The sequence below is a fragment of the Microchirus variegatus genome (genome assembly GCF_963457635.1).
Source record: "Microchirus variegatus genome assembly, chromosome: 6".
NCBI lineage: Eukaryota > Metazoa > Chordata > Actinopteri > Pleuronectiformes > Soleidae > Microchirus > Microchirus variegatus.
Genome location: NC_139807.1, coordinates 11,491,919 through 11,514,205, shown reverse-complemented (window position 1 = coordinate 11,514,205; position 22,287 = coordinate 11,491,919). Strand labels below are relative to the sequence as shown.

General features: G+C 43.1%; 2 protein-coding genes across 3 annotated transcripts; one reads left to right on the top strand and one right to left on the bottom strand.

Moving 5' to 3' along the window:
- Nucleotides 1-582: 582 nt before the first annotated feature.
- LOC310928620 (catenin delta-1-like) lies at nucleotides 583-18,650 on the bottom strand. Of its 2 annotated transcripts, XM_083891237.1 has the most exons (20): nucleotides 18,578-18,650; nucleotides 13,359-13,480; nucleotides 11,324-11,487; nucleotides 9,069-9,137; nucleotides 8,567-8,958; nucleotides 7,672-7,953; nucleotides 7,289-7,529; nucleotides 6,957-7,179; nucleotides 6,304-6,496; nucleotides 6,070-6,187; nucleotides 5,815-5,968; nucleotides 5,583-5,600; nucleotides 5,184-5,252; nucleotides 4,898-5,025; nucleotides 4,618-4,768; nucleotides 4,330-4,522; nucleotides 3,927-4,138; nucleotides 3,772-3,813; nucleotides 3,622-3,689; nucleotides 583-2,088 (listed from the first exon to the last, which is right to left on the bottom strand). In XM_083891237.1, the coding sequence occupies exons 3-20, from the start codon at nucleotides 11,480-11,482 to the stop codon at nucleotides 2,080-2,082; spliced, it is 2,721 nt and encodes a 906-aa protein (XP_083747363.1). In that variant the 5' UTR covers nucleotides 11,483-11,487; nucleotides 13,359-13,480; nucleotides 18,578-18,650; the 3' UTR covers nucleotides 583-2,079. The 2 variants fall into 2 exon arrangements, with proteins under 2 accessions (XP_083747363.1, XP_083747364.1); XM_083891238.1 differs by lacking the exon at nucleotides 11,324-11,487.
- A 1,030-nt stretch (nucleotides 18,651-19,680) lies between these two features.
- On the top strand, nucleotides 19,681-21,882 carry LOC310928123 (actin filament-associated protein 1-like 1; the record flags this gene model as incomplete). The annotated part of the gene is given in 3 exon segments (XM_083890610.1): nucleotides 19,681-21,711; nucleotides 21,713-21,736; nucleotides 21,739-21,882. Coding segments are annotated over 3 exon segments (2,199 nt in total).
- Between the last annotated feature and the right edge of the window lie 405 nt (nucleotides 21,883-22,287).

Here is a 22,287-nt window from a genome sequence, read left to right as displayed (position 1 = left end):
CAAGGCTCCCATGTCCCTGCACAAAACCCCCTCCCCACCGCGTGTTCCCTCGACGTCTCTGAGGCCTGACAAACGCACCGACACACAAACACTACCGCTATTCCCTGTCAGCATGTGGCTCGGAGCGTAACCGGAGACTGAGAATGTCAACACTTGACAAGCTTTAACTGCACTTATCTGTACTCGCCATGTGTAAAAGTTTTTGTTTTTCTAATAAGAATAGACCTGGCCATAGTTTGGGATCAGTATGCGTTTGTAGTGGCTCCAAAAAAAAGCCCTGATCTCTATACCGCTAACCCTGATAATTAGTGGATCAGAAAACTGGGCAGCACCAATGTCAGGAGTGAGTATCTGACATAGTGTGAAGTTTGTACCTTTGCCATTGGCCCAACCAAGAGCAAGGGGATGAAATTACTCAGACTGAGCGTCTTTAATTAGATGTGTTTATCGACAATACAGAGTCGAGCCACATCAAGCACACACACTGCCAAATCTCGTCTAAGAAAAGATCTTTATTTATAAAAAAAAACAACAACAGGATTACCAGTTACATACTTAACTGAAAAAAAGCAATTTCTTAGAGCCAAGGCAGGTATGAATGGTACATCTTAGTTTTACATGGATAGGCAACAGTACAAATATACCATGAGTTTGGAGAGTAAAAAATAAAACAAAGATGATTGGTCTCTTTTGCCTTTAAAAACACGCCAGACGTAAAAAATTGGGAAATAAAACCGAAAGCAGACAGAAACAAAACAAAAAAAGGATACAAAAAAGGAGAATCAGACAAACTGTGCTTTTGACCACCTTTTAAATGAAACACCAGTATTTCTCCCAAATGTGTCAGTTAACATAGAGTCTCTGCTGAATTAAGATAAAAGAGCAAAAAGTAGTGATTTTTCTTTTTAAAGTTTGTAGACTAATCAGACTGCAACAAGAAGAGCGTCCAGAGAGGCCCTCCTGAAATGTGTGTGTGAAGTCTTTCATGGAACAGTTTCTGAAGTTCAAAAGGTTTAGTGGTGCGTGTGTGTGTGTGTGTTTCCAGCTTTATAACTTCAGAAACAGATTTGATGTGATGTTCTGGTTAAAGTCTCACAGCAAAACAAAATCGTCATTTCCTCCACAGGGGGAGAAAATAAAAACCCCAAATAAAAGCATCAAACACAAAAAAGAGGCAGTCGGTACATAAAAAGAAACTGGAGGTTCACACCATAAAAAAAGACAAAATGAGCGCACAAGATAATCAACGTGTGGTCTTATGGGTCTGGTCCGTGTGCACACACACATACACAATATTACACTCATTCAAAAAGGTCCATATTAATTTTTTCCACATACACACAGCCGCAGGTTTACTGTATGACAAATATACACACACCTGCCATTTCTGGTCTGCGCCTGAGCTCAACCCAAACCGAGAGAAAATAACTCTATCACATGAAAATAACTCCTCTATAAACACTCCATCTACAGGACGTCGCCGGTCTGCCGCCGCGTCACAACCTCCCAACAATCCCAGTTAAGAGATGATTTAAATTAATGCGCCAAAACTAATGCAGTCATCCCCATTTTCTTTTTATATACATTATACAGCCTACATAGAAGCCTACGTACAAATCCGCCGTTAGGATATGGGTGTTGGTAGCAACGTGTCGACCGAGACGAGAGTTTATCAAAAATGTAGACGAAAGCAAGAAATAATAATAATAATAAAAAAAAGACATAAAACAAACAGGATGACAACACCAGAATTAAATGATTGTCAACAAAGGTGATTGCCTTTACAGAAGAACTATAATTTAAAAACGGAATATATTCGTCGTTGCTACACTTGAAAGAATTTTTGTAAATGCAGGTAAAATGTAAATCTGTGCTGCATCAAACATATTCTGGCTGCAACACAACCACTTTCTTTGGATGCCAACTCTCATCATCTGCTGGTCCCAGCTGTGTGGTGACAGAGCGATGGAGTGAGGGGTGGGTGGGGGGAGAAGGAGGGAGAGAGACTGTGCGTGTGGATCTTCTCTCCTCAGTAGCAGTGGTCGGGCAGCGACAGCCCCGTCTGAGTGATGCACACGATCAGTTTTTCTGGAGACGCAGAGGGGGGAAAAAGAAAATGTTATTATAACACAATGACTGAACATAAAGTATCGATTACAATATGTTAAAAATACATTCACACAAATATTAAAATTAGGTTGAACCGAGTGTCGAGAAAAGCATAAACAACAGTTTACAAACATAATTTAACTGTAATCGCATTAGTTTTCCCTGCAACTGGGGACCAACATTTAATCATTTTCAAAAACAGAAATCGCAATTAGAAACAATGCAATTAACAAATTGAAATAGCTGCAGTTTGGGATGTAAATAATTCAGTGGACCTGCGCCAGAGTTCACACTTTACCATTTTCTTTTCTACAGTATTTACAGGAGCAGATATACTACTTTTTTTTTTTTTTACTGTAGTATCACTTCCCTTCACCGGTGTCTATAATAATCAATAATTACGCCAACTGTTAGAGACGCTGAGATTCTACACCGTTATGCCTGGATCAGGGCAGATTTACACACACACACACACAGGCGTGTCGTAAACTAACACGAGCAGTAACATCATCACTATGTACGCCACAACATGGCATTTGAATTAATCTATAAACGGTGTTTATGTGACATCAGCAATGGAGGTCATGGCAATGACTGAGTGCCGGTGAGATATTTAATCTAAACATGATAAGTTATAAGGAACACAAACAATAATTTAGCCTAAACAAAAACAAAACGCACTCCGTCTTGCAGATCTGAAAGTTCAGAAATAGTTACATCTACGTAGAGCAGGAAACGAAGGAGCAGCAAAAATCTCTCACTACAGTTATCATCCTAAAATAATCAGTAGCTGGTGATTCGTGACCTGATAAGTAAAGTAAAGCTGTAAAACCATGCAGTGAGCACCATGAAATATTTAATGACATAGAAATGGTGTCAAACTCTCAAAAACAACAGTTTTTTGGTGACTTTTGGATCCTGTAACTTTTTGTTTTAATTAAAAGTATTAATCTGAAGAGTTACATAAGTTGTCCCTCTGAGATTCATATGTACAGTTGCACACACACAAGGAGCACCTTGCAGTATAATACTACACCTGCAAGTACACACAGCACGTGAGGGTATCATGGAGTCAAGTATTAGTATAATAACCCTCAACCAGTGTTTGAGTACACGATATACAGACACACAGGTTTTAAAGTTATAAAAAAAAACTGAGCGTCCATGCGGGACAAGAGGTCAGCTGGACATACCATGCTGTTACATGCAGAGGGGAGTAGAGGGGAGGGGGAGGCCTAACCATCGTAGGAGTCCAACAGAGGCAGGGAGCCCTTCCTGCCTCCGTACACCCCTCGCTGAGAGACAACCAGAGAAAGAGAGAGAAAGAGAAGATGAGGGAGATGAGGCGAGTGTGAGAAAAGAGAAGTGTTGTTAACTGTGAAGGTTTTAAGAAGGCTGTGAATGTAAAAGGTTAACGTCAGGAGTTGGTCACAGTGTTGCAGGAGATTAAGTGGTTAGTGAAGTTAAAAATGAGCAATCAGTCAGATCAATGACCGCGTGTTTGATTTATACCGGTAAAGTGTCTGTGGTGTCATCCAGGGTGTGTCTCCTCTCCCTCTGGTCCAGTGTAGAATAGGCCTCTGAAAGGTCAGGAGGAAAATTAACACAGATGTCATCTCCAAAATGTTCTTGATTAATTAGAAAATGATAAGATTTACTGACCAGGGCCAAGGTCATTTAGTGGAATCATGTCCCTCTTGTCCCCTACAACAAGCAAAAACAGGATGACATGTAAAAAAAACAACCTTTCCATGTACATTTACTTTCTGTAACACCAAACACTATTTTACTCAATGTAGGATCTCTTTGACACCGACCTCTGTCCAGCAGTGGCGTGGTGCTGTCTTCATACGTGCCATTCACTCGGTTGCTCGGGCCGTTGGTGCTGGTTCCGCTGTTGGGGTTGAGGTTGACCATGAAGTCGGTCTTCTTCCAGCCGTCTTTCTCCAGCGGTTTACGGAGCTCCTTGTGGGCCCAGACCAGTTGCAGGACCTGGCCCGCACCCCGCACCTCGCGGTCTGAACGCTTGCTGTGGGTTAAAAGGGAGAAATGTTCACACTTAAAAAAAACAAAGGAAGTTCAAGTTTAAACTCATTGACAGCTTGACAAAATAAGACCAACTTTAAGTTTATGAAATCAAACCTGGATCATAGCCCATGTATCTACATACAGAGATAATTTGCCCCTTTTGAGGAAGAGATGCACACATCCAACACTCACCCATCCTTGTTAATAAGCACCAGCCTCTCGATGCCTTGCGTGGCTCGGAGCGTCTTTGCTGCCTCCAGACTGTTGCCGAGCACCTCGGTGAGCGTGCTCAGAACAGACACCACCGTTTCCTCCGACAGAGCACGCCCAGACTGATTCTGGCCTCCAGGCAGGTTGGCTACGAGATGAGGCACTGCATGCAACCCTACAGAGGAAAAGCACATCATACAATTCAGCTTTTGAAAAATACAAATAATAAGATTAAGAAATTTAAAAAATCCTATTTTCCTACAAGCTTACCAAGAAGCTCACGGTTGCGGTTGTCGATGGCGAGGTTTCTCAAGGCTCCGGCCATTGCTCTGACAACACGGTCATTACCATGAGCCAGCAGCTCTGCCATCATGGGAAGACCCTTCTCCAGACGCACAGTGGCCCGGATATATCGACCATACTGGACAACAAACAGGATATTATTATTGTGGATATATATGTCAAAGTTGATGAATTACAGGTTAAATTGTTCAAAAAATATTTGAACCAATGACAGGATGTGACAAGTTTGTTTAGAAATGGTACTAACGGTCCATCGGCCAGCGCACAGGTTCTGGACGGCACCAGCAGCAGCTTCCAGCACAGCGGGATTCTTGCTCTCTCTGAACAGCGACGTGTAAACACGAACCACCTCTGGTTGGAACAACAGCTCGTAACCTGAAGTGAGCAGGAAGGAAAAATCAAAGACAAAGGTTAAGACAAATACACTAAAACAAACAAACCAACATCTCCAGCAGCTGAACCTGATATTTTACTTCATATACAGCAGCTTTGGAGGTAGTAATGATATTTTAACACAAGAGACACTCCTTCACCTTTGGCTGGTGTTGTCCTCTTTGGAATATCCACCTGATCTGCACTTCCATCATCTCCATCCTTCTTTGCTGCAACGTGAAAATAGGAAAAGAAAACATGAAAGATGAGGGTAAAGAAACGACAAGAGTAGGTGACGCTGGGTGAGATGAGTGTCCAGTTAAACTCTGCTTCAGCGCAGTGTTACATCATAATAATAATAATAATAATAATAATAATAATACAAAACCATGCAACCAGGGGAACAAGCACTTTGAGCATGCAATAGTGTTTGATGTGGAGTGATCATGCCCATTGTACTGCACGTGAGTTCAACATTCTTATATGACGTCTAGTGAGCAATTATTATGCATTAGTGTGAAAACTTTAGAAATGCCCAAACACCAAGAGAAAAATCTTACCTTTGGAAAACCACTCATCTAAACACAGCAGAGAGAGATTGAGGAGAAAGAGGTGAAGAAGGACAGGAAGAAAGATTGGAGACAGGTAAGAGGAAGGGGAAAGACAAGGAGGGAAACAGTAGTAGAGTGTGAAAAACAGTGACAGGTGCCTCCACCACCAGCAAGCTCAAACCCGCCGGCAGCTTTTTCAATCTTACAGCAAAATCTCCAAGACACAGTAACCGACACTGACCTTTGCCCTTTCGAGAGCCAAAGCAGCCACCTTTGCTAGCAGGGGCCGGTCCCTGATTGACAGGTACAGTCTCTGCGTATCGTTCACAGCCGGGGACTTCACGGTGAACCTGATAGGAGAGATTCCTCAGGAGGCAGACAGAGTTCTCCACCAGCTACAGGAAGAAGAAATTACATTAAGACAGGATGGTTAGGCATGCACAGGATATGGTGCTTCTTTCAGAAGTAAAAGGATGCAAGATATGTGTATTGACACCTTATTATCCACATCTGTGCGGTTGATCTGTGACTGGACGATGTACATGAGTGCGTCCACCAATCCTGTGCATTCTCTTAGTTTCCGTCTGGCCTCGCTGCGCTCTGAGCTCACATTCCTGTTGGAAAGAGGGAGAAGTTGAGCACATAATTGCATGTTTTCTTCTCAAAATAAGTCTCTGCGTCTCTTTAACGAACATTCTTTTCTTTCCATCCATTCGAGTCTCTTGCATACCTAAGGCAGCCAGCAGTGTTGGTCAAGGCGGTTTCCCACTCCAGATGGCGGGGTTTGCAGCTCTCCTCTCCACCGTTGCTCCCTCGCTCCCAGCCTGAGTGGGGAACGACCACCTCGTCAGCTAAGGCGTGCAGGGCGTGGTCCACGATCTCCATCTTGACAGAGTCGTGGGAGGAGAGGTTCCACAAGGTGCCTGGGGTGGTATTGAAAAAAAAAAAAAAAAAAGAATATTACCATTGCTGTAATATAAAACAGTTTGGAATGAAAGTAATAAAATAAACCCAATGAATGAATCCTGATGCATTATGTTTGGTTTGATGAAACACTCCATAATTCACAATTCAAGCAACGTATCCACAATGCTTTCATTAGTGAGAATTCATAGCTGTTTTTATAAAACCTGACTGAGTGAAAGAAAATCTATGAGTAAAGCAGTTCCATATTACAATAACTATGGAAATACATTTTTTGTGTCTCAACATCCTATCCCTTCAGCTGCACCACATGTTGTGTTTGTTGTAGCATAGTAGTGAATGGATCTTTGATACATTACAAATGCATTATGTCAAGATTCTTTCAAACAAACCAAAAAGTACATACACAAAAAAACAGTACAAATAATCTATACATAAGGATTAAATGATCAGTGGGACCTGTGATAGTGTCGGTGAGGTCCTGGTCACGTGTTTTCCTCAGTAATCGGACCAGAGCAGGTACTCCATCGCAGTTCTTAATGGCGATTTTGTTTTCTTGGTCTCGCCCATAGGAAATGTTCTTTAGAGCGCCACAGGCAGCGTGATGCACATCTTTGCTGGGGTGGTCCAGCATCGACACCAATGATGGGATACCTTTCATGCGACGCACGTCTGACTTGATCTAAACATAAAAACACACACAAACAATTATATAACTATAACTATATAAAAACTATTATATATTTGTTACATTTTAGAATTTTGCATTTGAATGGAGACTCTTGTTTTACCTTGTCATTCTTGAATGTGAGGTGCTGGAGGAAGGCGGCAGCATTGGTTTTGACAGGATCCAGACGGTAGTTTAACATGGCGATGACCTCCGGCAGATCGGGCTGTCTCCATGAGGTGGGAGGACCCTTCCTCAGTGTGCTGTCCAGAGAGGCCATGCTGCCCCTCTCCATCGTCATGGGAACGCCCCAGGTATAAGGATCGACTCCACCCATGTCGCCGTCAAGGGTGTCCTCACAGCTTCTGTATATCGTCAGTGGAGATTATTAATTCTGAGGTCAATCTTGAGTCATAGTTTGAATACTATTTAACACATATACAGCAGCTTTGAAATAAAAACACGAGTGTGAGATACAATTGTAATGGTAATGTTGATGTGTTTTACCTGAGTCTTCGTCTGTCCACACCTCCAGGGCCGTTCCCCAGACGTGGCATTGTACCATAGCCTCCAGGATGCATGGGTGAGGGCCCCATACCATAGTCATCATATCCCACGCTGCGCTGGTCGTCTTCAACACCGTAATGGCCGTGGCCATAACGCATCTCCAACGCTGAGCCCAAAGCCCTCATCCCGCGGCTCACCTGGGGCTGTGCTGCATAGGGGTCAAGCTGTTGGCGGCTTGGGGCCCGGTAGCCAGAATCCAGAGTCCTATAGCCATCGACCGGTCTGTGCGATAAAAGAAGAGGACAGAAACAGTTGTTTTAGAAGTTCTTTTAAGAAGTCACTCAACTAGAGATGTCCCAAACAGTCCTTATGGCCCCTAGTAAAGCTTTTTACTGTTCAGTATCTGCCAATATAAAGTCCCAATCTGGTACTTGTTTTTGCCTAAATAACAGATCCACACTGTACAACATCTTTTCTTTTTTCTTAGTAAAATGAATACTATTCTTGACTTAGGTTTAGACAGAAAGGGGAACAGAGTCCTGACATCTGTACGTAATGCTGCTGCTGCAAGTGCAGCTGGTGGAGAAGGACATAGAGAGAGGGCAGTCTGATAACAAGGCATTTATGTTTATATTCTGTATAAACACTGACAAGTGGTGAGGTTATAGGGCGATTACAGATCTCTCACAAGTTAGAAAACATCTAGATTAGCTCAGATTGATACTTGACATCAGGATAAGGACATTGCTACTGTCAACATAAGGCTGAACAAACCTGATGCGACTAGAAAAGCTGGTTTGCTACTCAATGTTCTGAGTATGTTAATTTCTACATTAAGGCTACTAATAACAATTAAATGTGCCATATTCATAACACTTCTCTTGGTGTCTTGTACCTGTAGCGTTCGTCCATGTGTGAGCCTCTGCTCAGACTAGTGTATGCTTCTGATGGTGGGCCTCCCTGGTAGTCACCATAACCCCCTACAGGGCCATAGTGGTAGTTTCTGGGTACTGTGGCAGTCGGGTAGTCTCCTGGAACAGGCTGCCTGTAAGGACGGTCGAGAGTGGCGCTATAACCACCCATACCAGATACGGACAAGCCCCCGTCAATAGACATCGAGTCAGAGGGCAGGACTGTGCGAGAGATTGGCTTCTTCATCTGAGGGAGAGTAGTGTCGAGTCGCCGCGTGGTTCCCTCTTCAGAAAAGACCGAGTGTACTTCCTGGGAATCATCCTCCGGTGTGTAGCTGTCATCGACAACGCCGTGTGCAGGGTCCACCATCCTGTACTGTAGCAGCAACAAACAACTAGTTGTCTTAAAATCACTGGTCAATCACTGTGTACATAATAATTAAATCAGATTTGCAGGATAAAATGTGTATAAAAAAAAACACATACCTGTGTGCCGTTTAAGTATGAGTCAGTCAATTTCAGTCTTTCTATGTCTGCATCCCCTAAACGCCCGTTCTGGCATGAAAAAGACAAACAACTGTGAATTTCAGTTTACAAATAATATGATGCCAACAACAGTTTTTACTGAAATAGTCATTCAAGTGTGACTGAAGATTTGATTCCCAGTGGCCAGGGCCTTTCTAGAAAATTCAGTGCAGACCAGGGCTGAAAGGGTTCATCTGAATCAATCATCAACATTAAACATTTTATGGATCAAACAACTAATTGAGAAAATAATCAACAGATTACTCGATTATGAAAAACACCGTTAGTTGTAGCCCTAACACTGTTCCTGCATGTTCACGGTCTTTGAATCACTGCCAGAAATGGAGGGTGTTTTGGTGTAGTCATTCATGTTCTCACGCTGCTTCCTCTTCTTAACTCTTGCATAATCAATGACAGTCACTCTGTACAACTTCCACGAAGCTAAGAGTGACTGAACAACATCATCAATACCGAAATCAGACTGTATACAGACTGACTCACAGTTATGAGCTTTATCAAAAACAAACTCCCATTTCTCTGGGGGGAGAATTTCATAGTGCACTATAAAACATGTCCACAAGGAGGCAGGCTATTTAAATGTAGTAGGAAGTGCTTTTAGGAGAAGGGCACAATTCCCCCTATAGCTTCTCCTTCCTCCAACACCACTCCATTTACAAGCAGCATTATAATGCATTTGAAGCCACGCTTAAAGAGTACCTTCACCATTAATATTTATTAGATAAAACCAATGAAGTACAAGGTCAAAAACACCAAAGCATCTGTTCTTATCCTCCATATGCCAGACACTTAATAATAATTGTCCCCTTCCAAGGATTCAGAGACAAAACACAAGATCTCATCTATGTCAGCGAGCCCTTAAAAGGAAGCACAATATTTAGATTATTATACCGAGTGCGTGTAGATTACCAACGGCTTAAATGTGTTAAAAACACCATTCACTGAATACTTTGCTGTCGGATCCTGTTATCCAGGGGCACAATGAAAATGGCTTTTATGACACTAAGATAATGAGAACGAGAAGGAAACAGTAGTAGTACGTCCACCCAAACAACTGCTCTAAATAAGACCGACTGGAAGTTCGAAGACTACCAATAACAAACGTCAGGCGTAAAGAAGACATTAAAAATAAACATTGTGATCAACTTAAATTTCTGGAAAATCATTAAAAGAATAAAATAACCCGAGTAGTTTTACTTCATGCAACAAATTAAGAAAAAAAAGTTCCGTGGTTACACTGATGTAGTCTTACTGGTTTGTGACGTTTGCAGAATAAGCTGTAGACATTTGCATGGGAATTTGTTTGTTTGCCGACAGAAAATGAATCAGAAAATATTTTGATAAGTGAATATCGAATACAAGCTATGGTTGACATACTCTTCAGAGATGTCTAGGTCTGCAAAGATAATTTTCTCGATTTATCAATCAGTTGTCATTCAGTCATAATGGGTGGGGGGAATCGAGAAAGGATCAAGTTAATTTTGACCACAAAAATTAGCCGTTTGTCAAAAATGTTACAGAAAATCACAAATATTATATAACTATAACACCCAATCCAAATAAGCTATATGACTGAAAGGGTGTAGGGCAAATAAAAATATATTATATATTATATAATAAAAGCTATTTTACTGAAAAGAAAAAAATCATTTTGTGGATGTTCAATATTAAAAAGGTAACAGCGTGCAAAAAAACCCCCAAAAAAAACAGAAAGTTGAAGTGCTTGATAAATTATTTCAACGAACAGAGAAAATCATTTGTGATTATAAAGAAACCACACTGGATGCATATCTATGCGACTCATGCACGACGGGCAACCACATACCAAAAACACAACATGCCAGGAGAAAAATAAAAAGGGCGTGCATGCGTGTTTCTGGTGAGTGACACAGACAGAAGGCATGCTGAAAGTGTGTGATGATGACCAAGTCAGGTATGTTCAGAGCTGAGAACTATGAGGAGGCACAATCTGGTATGTTTAAAGATGAGGGCTGATGAACAGATGATCTTTAAGATACAGAGACAATGACAAAAGACTTGATGATCACACACAGACAAACTCTCCGAGCACTGGAGGAGAGGAGGAATGATGGATGATGGAGGGAGTGATGATCCATGTGTAGGTAAAAGATCGGGGCGGAGGTGATTATGAGAATGTCTGGGTGGGGATATTAGGTTTTGTTTGGGGGGGGCGTTACCTGTGTGTGAGGGAGTGGGCGACCCAGGGCCGAGGGACTGGTGGCAGAGAGGCCCACTCTCCTCCTCTCCTCCTCCAGCGCCCGGGTCAGCTGTTCAAACTGCACCTCCTGCTCTCTGACCGACTCCAGCAGAGCCGCTGCGCTCTCACACTGCTCCATACACACTACACAGCCCCAAGGGGAGAGAGGGCAGCATTACACACATCTATATACACACAGACATGCCCACAAACGCACTACAACGCAGTGACACACCTCTCTATACGAAGAATAGGAACATCCACAGCACACAGGATTGATAGGGTCTTATTTTTCTGCTGATGGATTTAATTTTAAATGACTCGACAAATCATTTTTAGAGAGCATTGAGCACCAGTGATAGACAGTACATCAATATGGGGGGATCAAATGTGTCTACTTCATGATTTCTACTGCACAACGCAAATTCTGGCAGACATGAATTCAAGACTTTTTTGATTGGGTATTTTTTTTAGTAGTGGGAAGGAATGAAGGGATGTCATCAATCTTTATATACGGTCACATATTATGCTCCATTGTTTATTTTGTTGTGTAGCAAATGACTCTGGTAAAAGGATCCGTTTTAGGTGGTGGTGCTCTTTGTTCTTCTACGCTGCATAAATGTAGGCAGGAAATTTACATGAAAGGAAGTGAACATGACTATTAGCAAGAGGAGAACCAGTCAAAACAAAACAAGGAGCTTAGATTTAAGAGTGGCCAATCTGTCCTTTGAAACTTATATGGGTGTAAAAAGTCAAGGATTGCACTTTGATGCTGCGGACCAGTCCTGACAATAAAAACACATTCCTTAATTTCTTTTGCCAATATGCAAGAATAATGTCAAATGATACAGAGAGTTTGTGGAGGACAGCCTCAAGGTCAGCCTAAAGAGTGCCTCAAAAACAAACCCAAAACTCAGACGCCGGGAGAGGCTTTTGCAGCGGCAAACCACACGGCAAAGAATCACAAAGATAGAAGGAAATAACAGCTGCTGTTGCAATTTAACATCTGCAAAGACAACACCCTCGTTAGATGGTGAAAAAAGGTTTGAGTGACAATATGCATATTTTTCTGGAAAGTAACTCCATCTGTATGTGAGATTTTAGCTTGGTATTAAATCGCAAAGTTCACCAATTACACTAGGTTATTGTTCCCATCTATTCTTGAGAATGCACGAGTTCTGCTTGAACTTTCACCAACTTTAAAACTGTAAATGTCAGCACTTATATCATTGACAGTGACTGCATCACTTCCAACTTTAGGAGCAACCATGAAATCCTTTCCCAGATTAAGGATCATGCTCAATGAAAAATATGCAACAAAATGATTGTCAAAAAAGTATTATTATTGTTATTGAACAGTGACATGGCGTTCATATTTGCTGGCTCTGAAAGTAACCAGTGGTGAGCATCGATTTTGAAATAAAACTGATCAATATTAGCATCCCCTACATGCAAATCTATAAACTTATCACCACTTAGCGCATGCATGGACAAGTCCTCTGAGGTTTTGCCGCAATAGAACATGGTTTCAACACACAAACGGTGCATAAAGACACATTTGTACCGATGCACTGCCTGAACACTGAGCAAACTTCATTTTTTTTTTAAAGGTGCAACACAATATTGTTCTACCCTTCTATAATAATATGTCTATGGACGAACATGGTCTTATATTTAAATAATAAACTATTTTAACTAAGCAGAATAAAATAAGGTTCATGGTGAGGTTGGCTTTGCTTGAAATTTTGCTGCATCTAGTTATGTGATCATCATTTTTATTTTGTGCGACTAGTTTATGATGATACAGCAGCTCCTAAAATAAAGAGGACACGGCCTGGTTCACACAAAGATAAGCAGCAGCCGTGTTACATTTTTGGAGGAAGCTCAATACCACAGCAGAGGACCTTCAAAATCTCTCTCAAAAAAAAGAACTGCATACTTCTCCTAACTGTAAAATCAGAACACACCTGCAGAAAGCATTTCAAAGGAGAGGGAAAAAAAGCGGGAATACACACCTTCACCTATGGGTGTGGTTTGGAAGAAGAGGTCACGCCAAGATCAGAGGTTGAGCTTTAGCTGCTCATGTGTAGAAGGTCACCGAACCACCAAGCCCAGAAGAAATAAAAAAAGGAATGGACTGCAGGGAGAAAGACAGAGAGGTGGAGGGAGGACAGAAAGGCGAGAGATGTTTTAGTGAAGGCTGGAGGCACCTGGTTGAAAAACAGCAACACGGTGAGAATACCATACAAGTGTGGTAACAAGATAGTGTTTGCTCTGTGAGCAGAAAAACACAGCAAAGAGAGAGGCTTCAGACACGCCCTGTATTTACTCAACATTTGGGCTACACACAGCAGTGAGAGCTGCAGCAGGTTCACTCACTGACCAACCTGCAGCTCTTCTTGGGCCTCATTGATCAGATAGCGCTAGTAAGATCTGTAATATATATATATATATATTCATAATATGTCCTCTACTCATTGTTTCCCCTCTAATCAGTCTTATCTACCTTCTTTTTCTTTCAACTTAACAGCCTTTCATCACTCCCCAACAAATCATTATAAGCTTGTCTGTGCTCTGAGGAAGACTTTGTTAAATCAGAGCCAAACAAGTGGAGACTCACATTCTCTTATCTAGTTGATATACAACACATACCCGCTCAGACGAACAGTGCAGCTCCCCTAAACCCAGGCACTGACTGACAAACATGCACGCACACACACCTGCACAACCGGTTGAGCGAGGTAAAGGAGGGGCTCCTAAATTTCTGTTTCTCAATGTCTACCTCTGTTTGGTCTTTGCCAACATTGGCAGAAACACTCATTGACATGAATTCGGACAATAAACAGGGACCTGCATTTACACTTAAGGCATGTTTGTGTGCAAGACAGAATGTGTGTTAATGAGTGAAAAAAAACAGAAGAGCAAACTTGGAAAGAGTGGAAAAGCAGAGCGATGAATGACTCACTGTTTCACCTGCTTTTTATTGTGCAGGCAAAACAAAGGGCATGAGTATGTGACGATATCCCTCTTAGTAGTGAGTATTACAACATCTAACTTGCATCTCATACAATCAAGAGGCTGTATTTGCTTTTTGGATGCGTGTCAAATGAATGAGTAACACACTCTCTCCCACACAAACATATACATGTATGACTTTGCTTATTTGAAAAAGCCCCACGTTGGGGTGTGCTCAGTGTGGGAAAAAACGAGGAAAGTGGGACGGCCTGATGAGAAGAAAAGGAGTGGCTGAAGTGAATTTCACAAGAAAAAAGGAATGTAAAACCAAAACCAGGATTTTCATGCGGGATAAGTCTGACTGACAGGAAGGCATGATGTCACATAATACACACTTCCCTGTGTTAGGTGGCTGTGACGCCCCAGAGGCATGACCTCCCCACCTGAGCTAGCCACAAACTGCTGTCCTGTAGCACACATGACTATATATGGTCATGTGTGATATGGAGGGATTGTACTATCCACAAAGAGAGAGGGGGCAGAGCACTGCAAACAAATAAAACAAGCAAAGAGCCAGGCGGGTGGGGAGGGGGGTTAGAGATAAGTAAAGCAGTGCTGAATAAAAGCAAAAAGCTGATCTTTGAATTCCTGACGTTCATCCCTTGCATTGTCTCCTGCCAATTCAGAACCCAGCCCACCCTCCCACTCATCCACAGTACAACAACCTGGCTTGAGATCATTCAGACACAAGAACCAAAACACCATTTGATGATCATACCATGTTAACATAGTTTTATGCTGAAATGCTAAATATAATCATTAAACACGCTACACATCATTCACAGTAGCATCACTATAAACTGCAATTAATATTTCTCAGCAGGTTTACTTAGGAATGTGATATGGTGTGTGTGTGTGGTAACCTCAGTCAGAGGAGGGAATTCACAGCTGTCTGTCTGGGAGGTTGTTGGAACAAAGAGAAGTTTGTGCGACTGAGAACATGAACACAAGTGTGGAAAAAAAGCAAGGAGAACATCATTGGACACATATAAGTGCAAGTCCGTGTGTGTCAGTGGGGGGTTCAGGGTTCATGTCTTGACTACTGTCCTCCGCCCATCAAACTCTCTCACAGCTGTTTTTGCCTCGAAGGCGTACAGTGAGTTTCGTTCAACTCCACTCCCCTTTCCCCTCGTACTCATTTCCTGACAAACAGGATGTTATGGATCAGACTTCACAAATGAGTAAAGGGACACTGCGGTTACTTTTGCACATCAAAACCACTGTAGGTAGGTACACAAACCACAGGAGCCTATAGGAGATGTGCTTTAATAATCAGCTGCATGGTTGGCTTCCTCCATTAAGGGTATTTTGTGGTAAAAATCCCCCAAGGGTCAATATGTTGATCATACGACCACAAACCACTTCCACCTTTTGGTAATACTGTTTACCATCCTTTGTTTTCTGTTCTGCTTTCATATTTGTTCTATCTTTGTGAACCTGAATGACTGGATCCTCATTTTTCATACATTTTTATGAGATGTGTTACTCAAGGTTTCATGGGAAAGTAAAAACCCATGTCAAACATTCATTTTAGCAATTTATTAGCAGTGTGAATTAAATATGAATATTTGTTGTTTGTTCTTACATTAAAGCAAATTTATTTTCTTTCAAATCCAAAGCGTGGGTGGAGGGAACAACAATTCTACTGTCCCAAACATAACTAACAAACAGTCAGAATATCAATAGTGCCTTTTGCTCAACAACTCCATGAACATCTGATCGAGCCCTGACACACCAACAGTCACATATCTCCATCTGCCTCTGGAGTCATCAGTCAGCATGACTCACTTAACCCTTGTCAGAAGACATTTGTGATCTTACACACACGTAACAGTATAGTCTTTGACAACTTTATGAAACACTGGGTAACGCAATAAGAGCCGACACCTGCCACCAGCAGCAAAAACTCTAACAACACGGTCTCTGTCAGAACGCACATCTGTTCTCACATCTGCAGGTAACTGACACTTCAATTAGGCGATATGTCAATGGGATGTCAACAGCAGTGGTCTAAGATGAGCGTGGCATGTAATGAGATTGAAGCTTCAGCCCCTTAATCCACTTACACACTAACACACACACACTCACCATGTTCCAGTTGCACGCACCTATGTACTTACACTCAGACACAAACATTAGGCCCTTTGTGGATTAACCTAAACACCTACAGCAGACAACTGCAGTCGGTGTAAGTAGCACGCATCAACAGTCAAATGACTTGGAGACGAGTGGTCAGTAAAGACTGATACAAATATGTTGTTACTCGTGGCAGCACCTGCAGCACTGAACCTGTTACCCACACAAATGCTGTATAAACATAAGCAACGACAGTGCTAAAGCCCACAAAGAAGACACTTACCTATGCTGTAATACGCGCTTGCATGAAACCAATGTTTACAAGAGCAAAGCCCGTTTACTCGTTCGCTCTGAGGCCGACAGTTATCTCCACCCAGGCATTTATTTTCCTACCAAAGCAAGTCCACACAGGACCCACCCAACAGGTTCACAGGCTGACAATCACTAAATCGCAGCTTGTGTGACAGACTCACAACTCTAGGACCACAAGCATCAAAGCAGACTCAAATACACATACATACAGCATGCATGCGTACAAGTCCAGCCAAACAAGCAGTGAGACTGACGATTACTTTAAACTGACCATGTGATACTATTAAATATTAAATTACATAAATATTTTGTCATAATTATAAAAATGTGCTGTTCATTTTCTAGATCCCAGAACATTCAGAGGCATAGATTTCTGTCCATCATCAACCTTTGTTTGGTTTGAGAGTCTGTGGGTTTTCAGATACAGAGGAACTAATAACAAATAACATAACCAACATTACCAAATGTGTTACACAGGTTGTAACCCACAGGTTCTCTAGTGGCCTATCATTGTAAATTGGGACAGCTGATGCTAATATATCCTGCCTTTTTTAATCTGCATTTCGTGTCTACATCAGAAATGATAAATAAAAAGTGTTTAATCTAGTATGAAATAAATTAAACTGATCATTGAAAAACTAAATTTGACAAACACCTTGTGGACATTTGCTTTTAAACTGGAAGGCTTAAATATGAATATTAGAATACCTGCAATGGCTCAGTTGATATGGCTCCCCTTTGTGGCACGTCAAAATAGTTCACTGGGGCTGTACATTGACAGCCCTAGTTTCAGATCACTCACATGACACAATAACAATTTTTTCCACTCATGACTTATGATTTTCATTTAATCCGCACAGTTTAAATCGCGACGATATCGAATTATCCATAGCCACTTTTAAACTACACACTGCTTTCTCTAAGGACGCGATGATAAAAATCTACTGTTAAAACCGTCTGCCAAGGACAGGCAGGCAGACAGACGATTAAAAACGAGACATCACATCGACGTTAACTAGGTCATAGCACACTAAATGTACACGACCAGGAAACCAAACCCGACCGGCGGTCATCACGTTGTCATGCCCTCTCTGTTGATCCACAAACCCTCTCCTCACCAGCAGACTTTGTCCTGGATCATCTAGCAAGCAACATCTTCGTCTTACAAACAAAATCCACACACAACCGTGAATGGACTTTCCAACGCAATGAATAGAATCTGGAGCAGGAGAATGGGTTGGCAGCGTTGGGCTTAAAAGAGCCGCTGACCACAAAAAAAAATCACGCTGATGTAAAATGACTTTTCTCGAACAAAGACGCGTGCATTTGAGCGTTAGGTTCAACTAAAACACAAATGACAGTGTTTTGTATTAAATCAGCCCAGTTGGCCATAAAGCTCGTGTGACCTGGTTAAACTGTCCTGCTGCGTTAGCATCACAATAACCCACAGAATATAGCCGACAAGCGAGCTAGCTCGCGTTAGCACAGCAAACACAGGTTAGCCACCAGAGCTGGAATTGGCGTGTGACCAATGAAGCGGCCTTTGAGCTCACTCATACACCAACATATGTTTCGGCGTTCGCTTATCAAAGGTCGCTTTTGAATCAGGTATCGCACCGGAAAAGAGCGGAGCCGCCGCCGCTCACAGTTCGAACTTTAGGTTAGCACCAACGGCTAGCGCTAGCCTCGGTGTTGCCGATAATGTCGAGGGTGACCACTCCTTGCCAACGCTGCAGTGCAGCCACTATCTGTGCGCGGAGGAAAACACAATACTACACAATACGGGCCCGGTTACACGAACCACTTGGAGACATTTTTGTGTTTCACCCACCTGCTCGTAAAAACGCTGTCCCGACGACTGCTTCACTATTGTGAGTGTTTTTTTTCTGACGTGTTTTCTCCCCTCTGGTCCCCCTCCTTCTACTGCATCTGGGTCAAGCTCGTTAAAGACGAAGCGACATCACCGAGTTCTCTGTGAAAGAGAGGGCGGGGCCAACGAGCCCCTTTACCGTAAATACTGGGGCTGTGCGCAAAAATCCTCCTACCATGCCATCAACCATTAAATCAACCAGTTGATGGAGACAGAAGCGATTCTAGAGTCTGTAAGGGCCCTAAGCAAAAATTCCCAGGGGGCCCTTCCAACCAGTGTTCATCACTATTATGTAACAAATAATCTGACACCAACGAAAAATGTATGAGTTCCAAATATTTATGTATTTATATAATATATATTTTTTCCGAAATGAATGAAATAACATGGAAAAACCTTGTAATTAAAAAGTATGTGAACATATAAATGTAAAGAACAATACAATACTGTAAATAGCTTCTAAAAAACTATATACACTTAGTAAAAACAATTCCACAATTCCACAATAATATAAATATATAGAACAATAAAATACTGTAAATAACTGAAAAAAACATGTATAAACTGAGTAAAAAAAGATATGCATTACACTGTAAATAATCCTCTTCATTTTCCAACTTGCAGAACGATAACTTGACAGGTTAACGTGAGGTGGGGCCCCTTAGGGAGGTTTCCGACTGAGATGTCATTGCAAATCGGCCAGGCCAAGGGGGACTGGGATGCCCCAAGCAGTTATCTGCCTTGCCTGTTCACAAGCTGCGCCTCTGGATGGAGAGGACAATTAATAATCTCTGTCTTGTGTATAAAGTACCTAGAAGGGAAACTTGAGTAAAAGTACAAGTAACAGCTAGTTAATGTCAACTGTTGGCCTTAAGCCTTTGATTAAATATGCGTGGCTTTGTAGCCCTTTGTTGTCCTTTAGATAAAAGGCACCATGGAAACTTTGATACCTTTGATGGCTTTGATAGAAAGAGAGATCGGCAGATATGTACTGAACATGTACAGTGTGTCTGTTTTTAGTCAACTGCTCAACCCTGATAACCCGGAAAAGCCAGGAAGCCACTATGGAGGTGCTGGTGAACGAGCTGGGAGCTCTGCTGAAGATGCTGGACCAGGAGAACCTCAGCTCCTCCACCCACGAGAAGAAGACGTCTGTGTGGAACCTCCTGCAGCAGATCCAGCCATCAGTGCCAGGTAGAGAGTACAGCTTCATGAACTCAGCACTTTACAGAAATGGCACCAGCTTTGTCGAGTCCCTCTTTGAGCCCTTTGACTGTGAGCTGGGAGACCTGAAGGATTTTGAAGATGATATAAAAGAAGACAAGAGCACCCAAACCGACACCGAACCGTACTCGTCATTTTCCCCGACCCCGCACTCAGCTGACTGTCCTCCCCCTCTGCCCACAATGCCTCCTCCTGAGGGGATTTATGAGGAGGCCATACCTCTCAGTCCTGGAATGATGCCGGAGTACATCACACGAGTCAGGTCCAGCCCTCCTAACGCCATAGAAGATGTTTATGAAGACGTTGAAAATAGCTACCCCACTGCCTGCATAAATTCACACCGTAAAAACTCTTACAATGATTCGGACACGCTGAGCAGTTCATATGAGTCATATGAGGAGGATGAGGGGGAGAGGAGCCCCGGCGTCCGACTCACTCATCAGTGGCCCTCAAACAAGAGCTCCATGACTCCTGCCAGAGAATGTCGCATCTCTGCCTTCCTGCTGCGCAAGAAACGCTTCGGCCAGTGGGCCAAGCAGCTCACAGTCATACAAGAGAACAGACTACAGTGCTACAAGAGTTCCAAGGACACATGTCCCTATGTGGACCTGCTGCTGCCCCAGTGCACTGTGGTCTATGCACCCAAAGACAGCAAGAGGAAGCACCACGAACTCCGCTTCACTTTGCCTAATGGCGATGCACAGGTGCTGGCGGTACAAAATACGGAGCAGGCCCACAGATGGCTGAGGGTTGTCAGAGATGTGTGTGGTCAGAGTGCAGGCCCTGAGGAATCCATGTCTCCCGTCAGTCCAAGAAAAACTGAACTCGACCAGAGGATATTTGCAGAGAGGAACACATCAGACTCTGACAGTGTGGGTGTGTCGGCTGGAGACAACTGCAGGGAGAAAGGCAAGGTCAAACGAGGGGCTTTGACTGCGGGCCGTAAAATCACACGCATCATCAGCTTTTCCAAGAAGAAGCCCCCACGGCCTGGTGATCCCCGGACGGCCTTCAGTGACCCACGACAAGGCTACCTGGCAGTGCTGGTGAACCAGGTGTGGCGGGAGCAGTGGTGCTGTGTGTGCAGGGGGTTTCTGCTCTTCTACCATGACAAAGGAGACACTCGAACCTCGCTGCCTTCACTTTCCCTGAAGACCTGTGAAGTGTTGCCGGGGCTTGGACCCAAACACCCATTCGCGTTCCGCATCATGCGCAGCCGCACACAGGTGGCTGCACTGGAGGCAAGCAGCTCTGAGGAACTTGGACGGTGGCTGGGTGTCCTCTTGGCAGAAACAGGCTCTGCGACAGACCCAGAGTCCCTGCATTATGACTACGTTGATGTGGAAACCATTGCTAACATCCACAACCCTGCGCTCAATTCCTCCCTATCGGCCACCTCTTCCAGCAGTTCCTCTACAGACTGTAGAATATATGACAAGGTCCCTAATGAAGAAATGCAGTCAGGGGAGAACTGCAAGCAGCAGTCTGAGAATCAAGGGAAGCGCCGCTCAAGTTTCCCAAGCAGTGACTCTGACAAAACCAAACCACTGGTATCCCTCAAACGAAGTGGCTCAAATGACAACCAGTGCGGGAGGTATGGGAAAACACGAGCGGAGGAGGATGCAAAGCGTTACCTGAAAGAGAAAGAAGAGCTGGAGAGGGAGCGAGATGGGATACGGAATGCACTGGTGACTGTTCGACAGGAGAAGAGAGAACTGAAGGAAGAGCTGAAGACGGCCTCTGGTAAGAGAAAGAGCTCCCTGAACACGCGTTTGTCCCATCTGGAGGAAATCCATCGAGCTAAGGAGGCAGAGAGGGTGGACCTGGAGCTGCGACTGACTCAGGTCAAGGAAAACCTCAAGGAGTCAGGCAGGTGGAGCACCTGTCGAGACTAACTCGCCACCGGCAAAATGAATCAGAACAGAGAGACATTACCAGTGAATTGTGCATCAGAAATGTGTAGGAGGCCTCCATCTGTTTATGCTTCCTCTGGAACTGTCATACAGAAAGCAATGGAATGGGATTTAAAGAGAGAAACCTAGTAATCTGACCTGTAATCCCACTGAGGAAATCAAGCATCCTGTAGAGAACCGTCGAAAAGCTCTGCCTCGTCTGTGAAATTGACTAATAAAACTAAAGTGTACCAGGGGAGGGGGGTTACTGTCGATGCATATATGTGTATATTGTTGGGGCATGTGTCAGCTGTACTGTGGGTGTAATAAAGTTTTTTGACCGTCAGGTCGCCACGTGATATTGGATTACGTTGTCTTACTGTTTGAACCTATGATCGTCAGTCACAACCTGGAACATCAAGGGAATATTTCTATGCATTGGTGATCCTAAATAAGCTTGGATACGAATGGACAGGAATGTAACTTGGATGTAAGGCAAGTGGAAATAAATGTGCTTCATTCGTCGAATAGTTGGCCGTTTAGAAAAAAAATCAC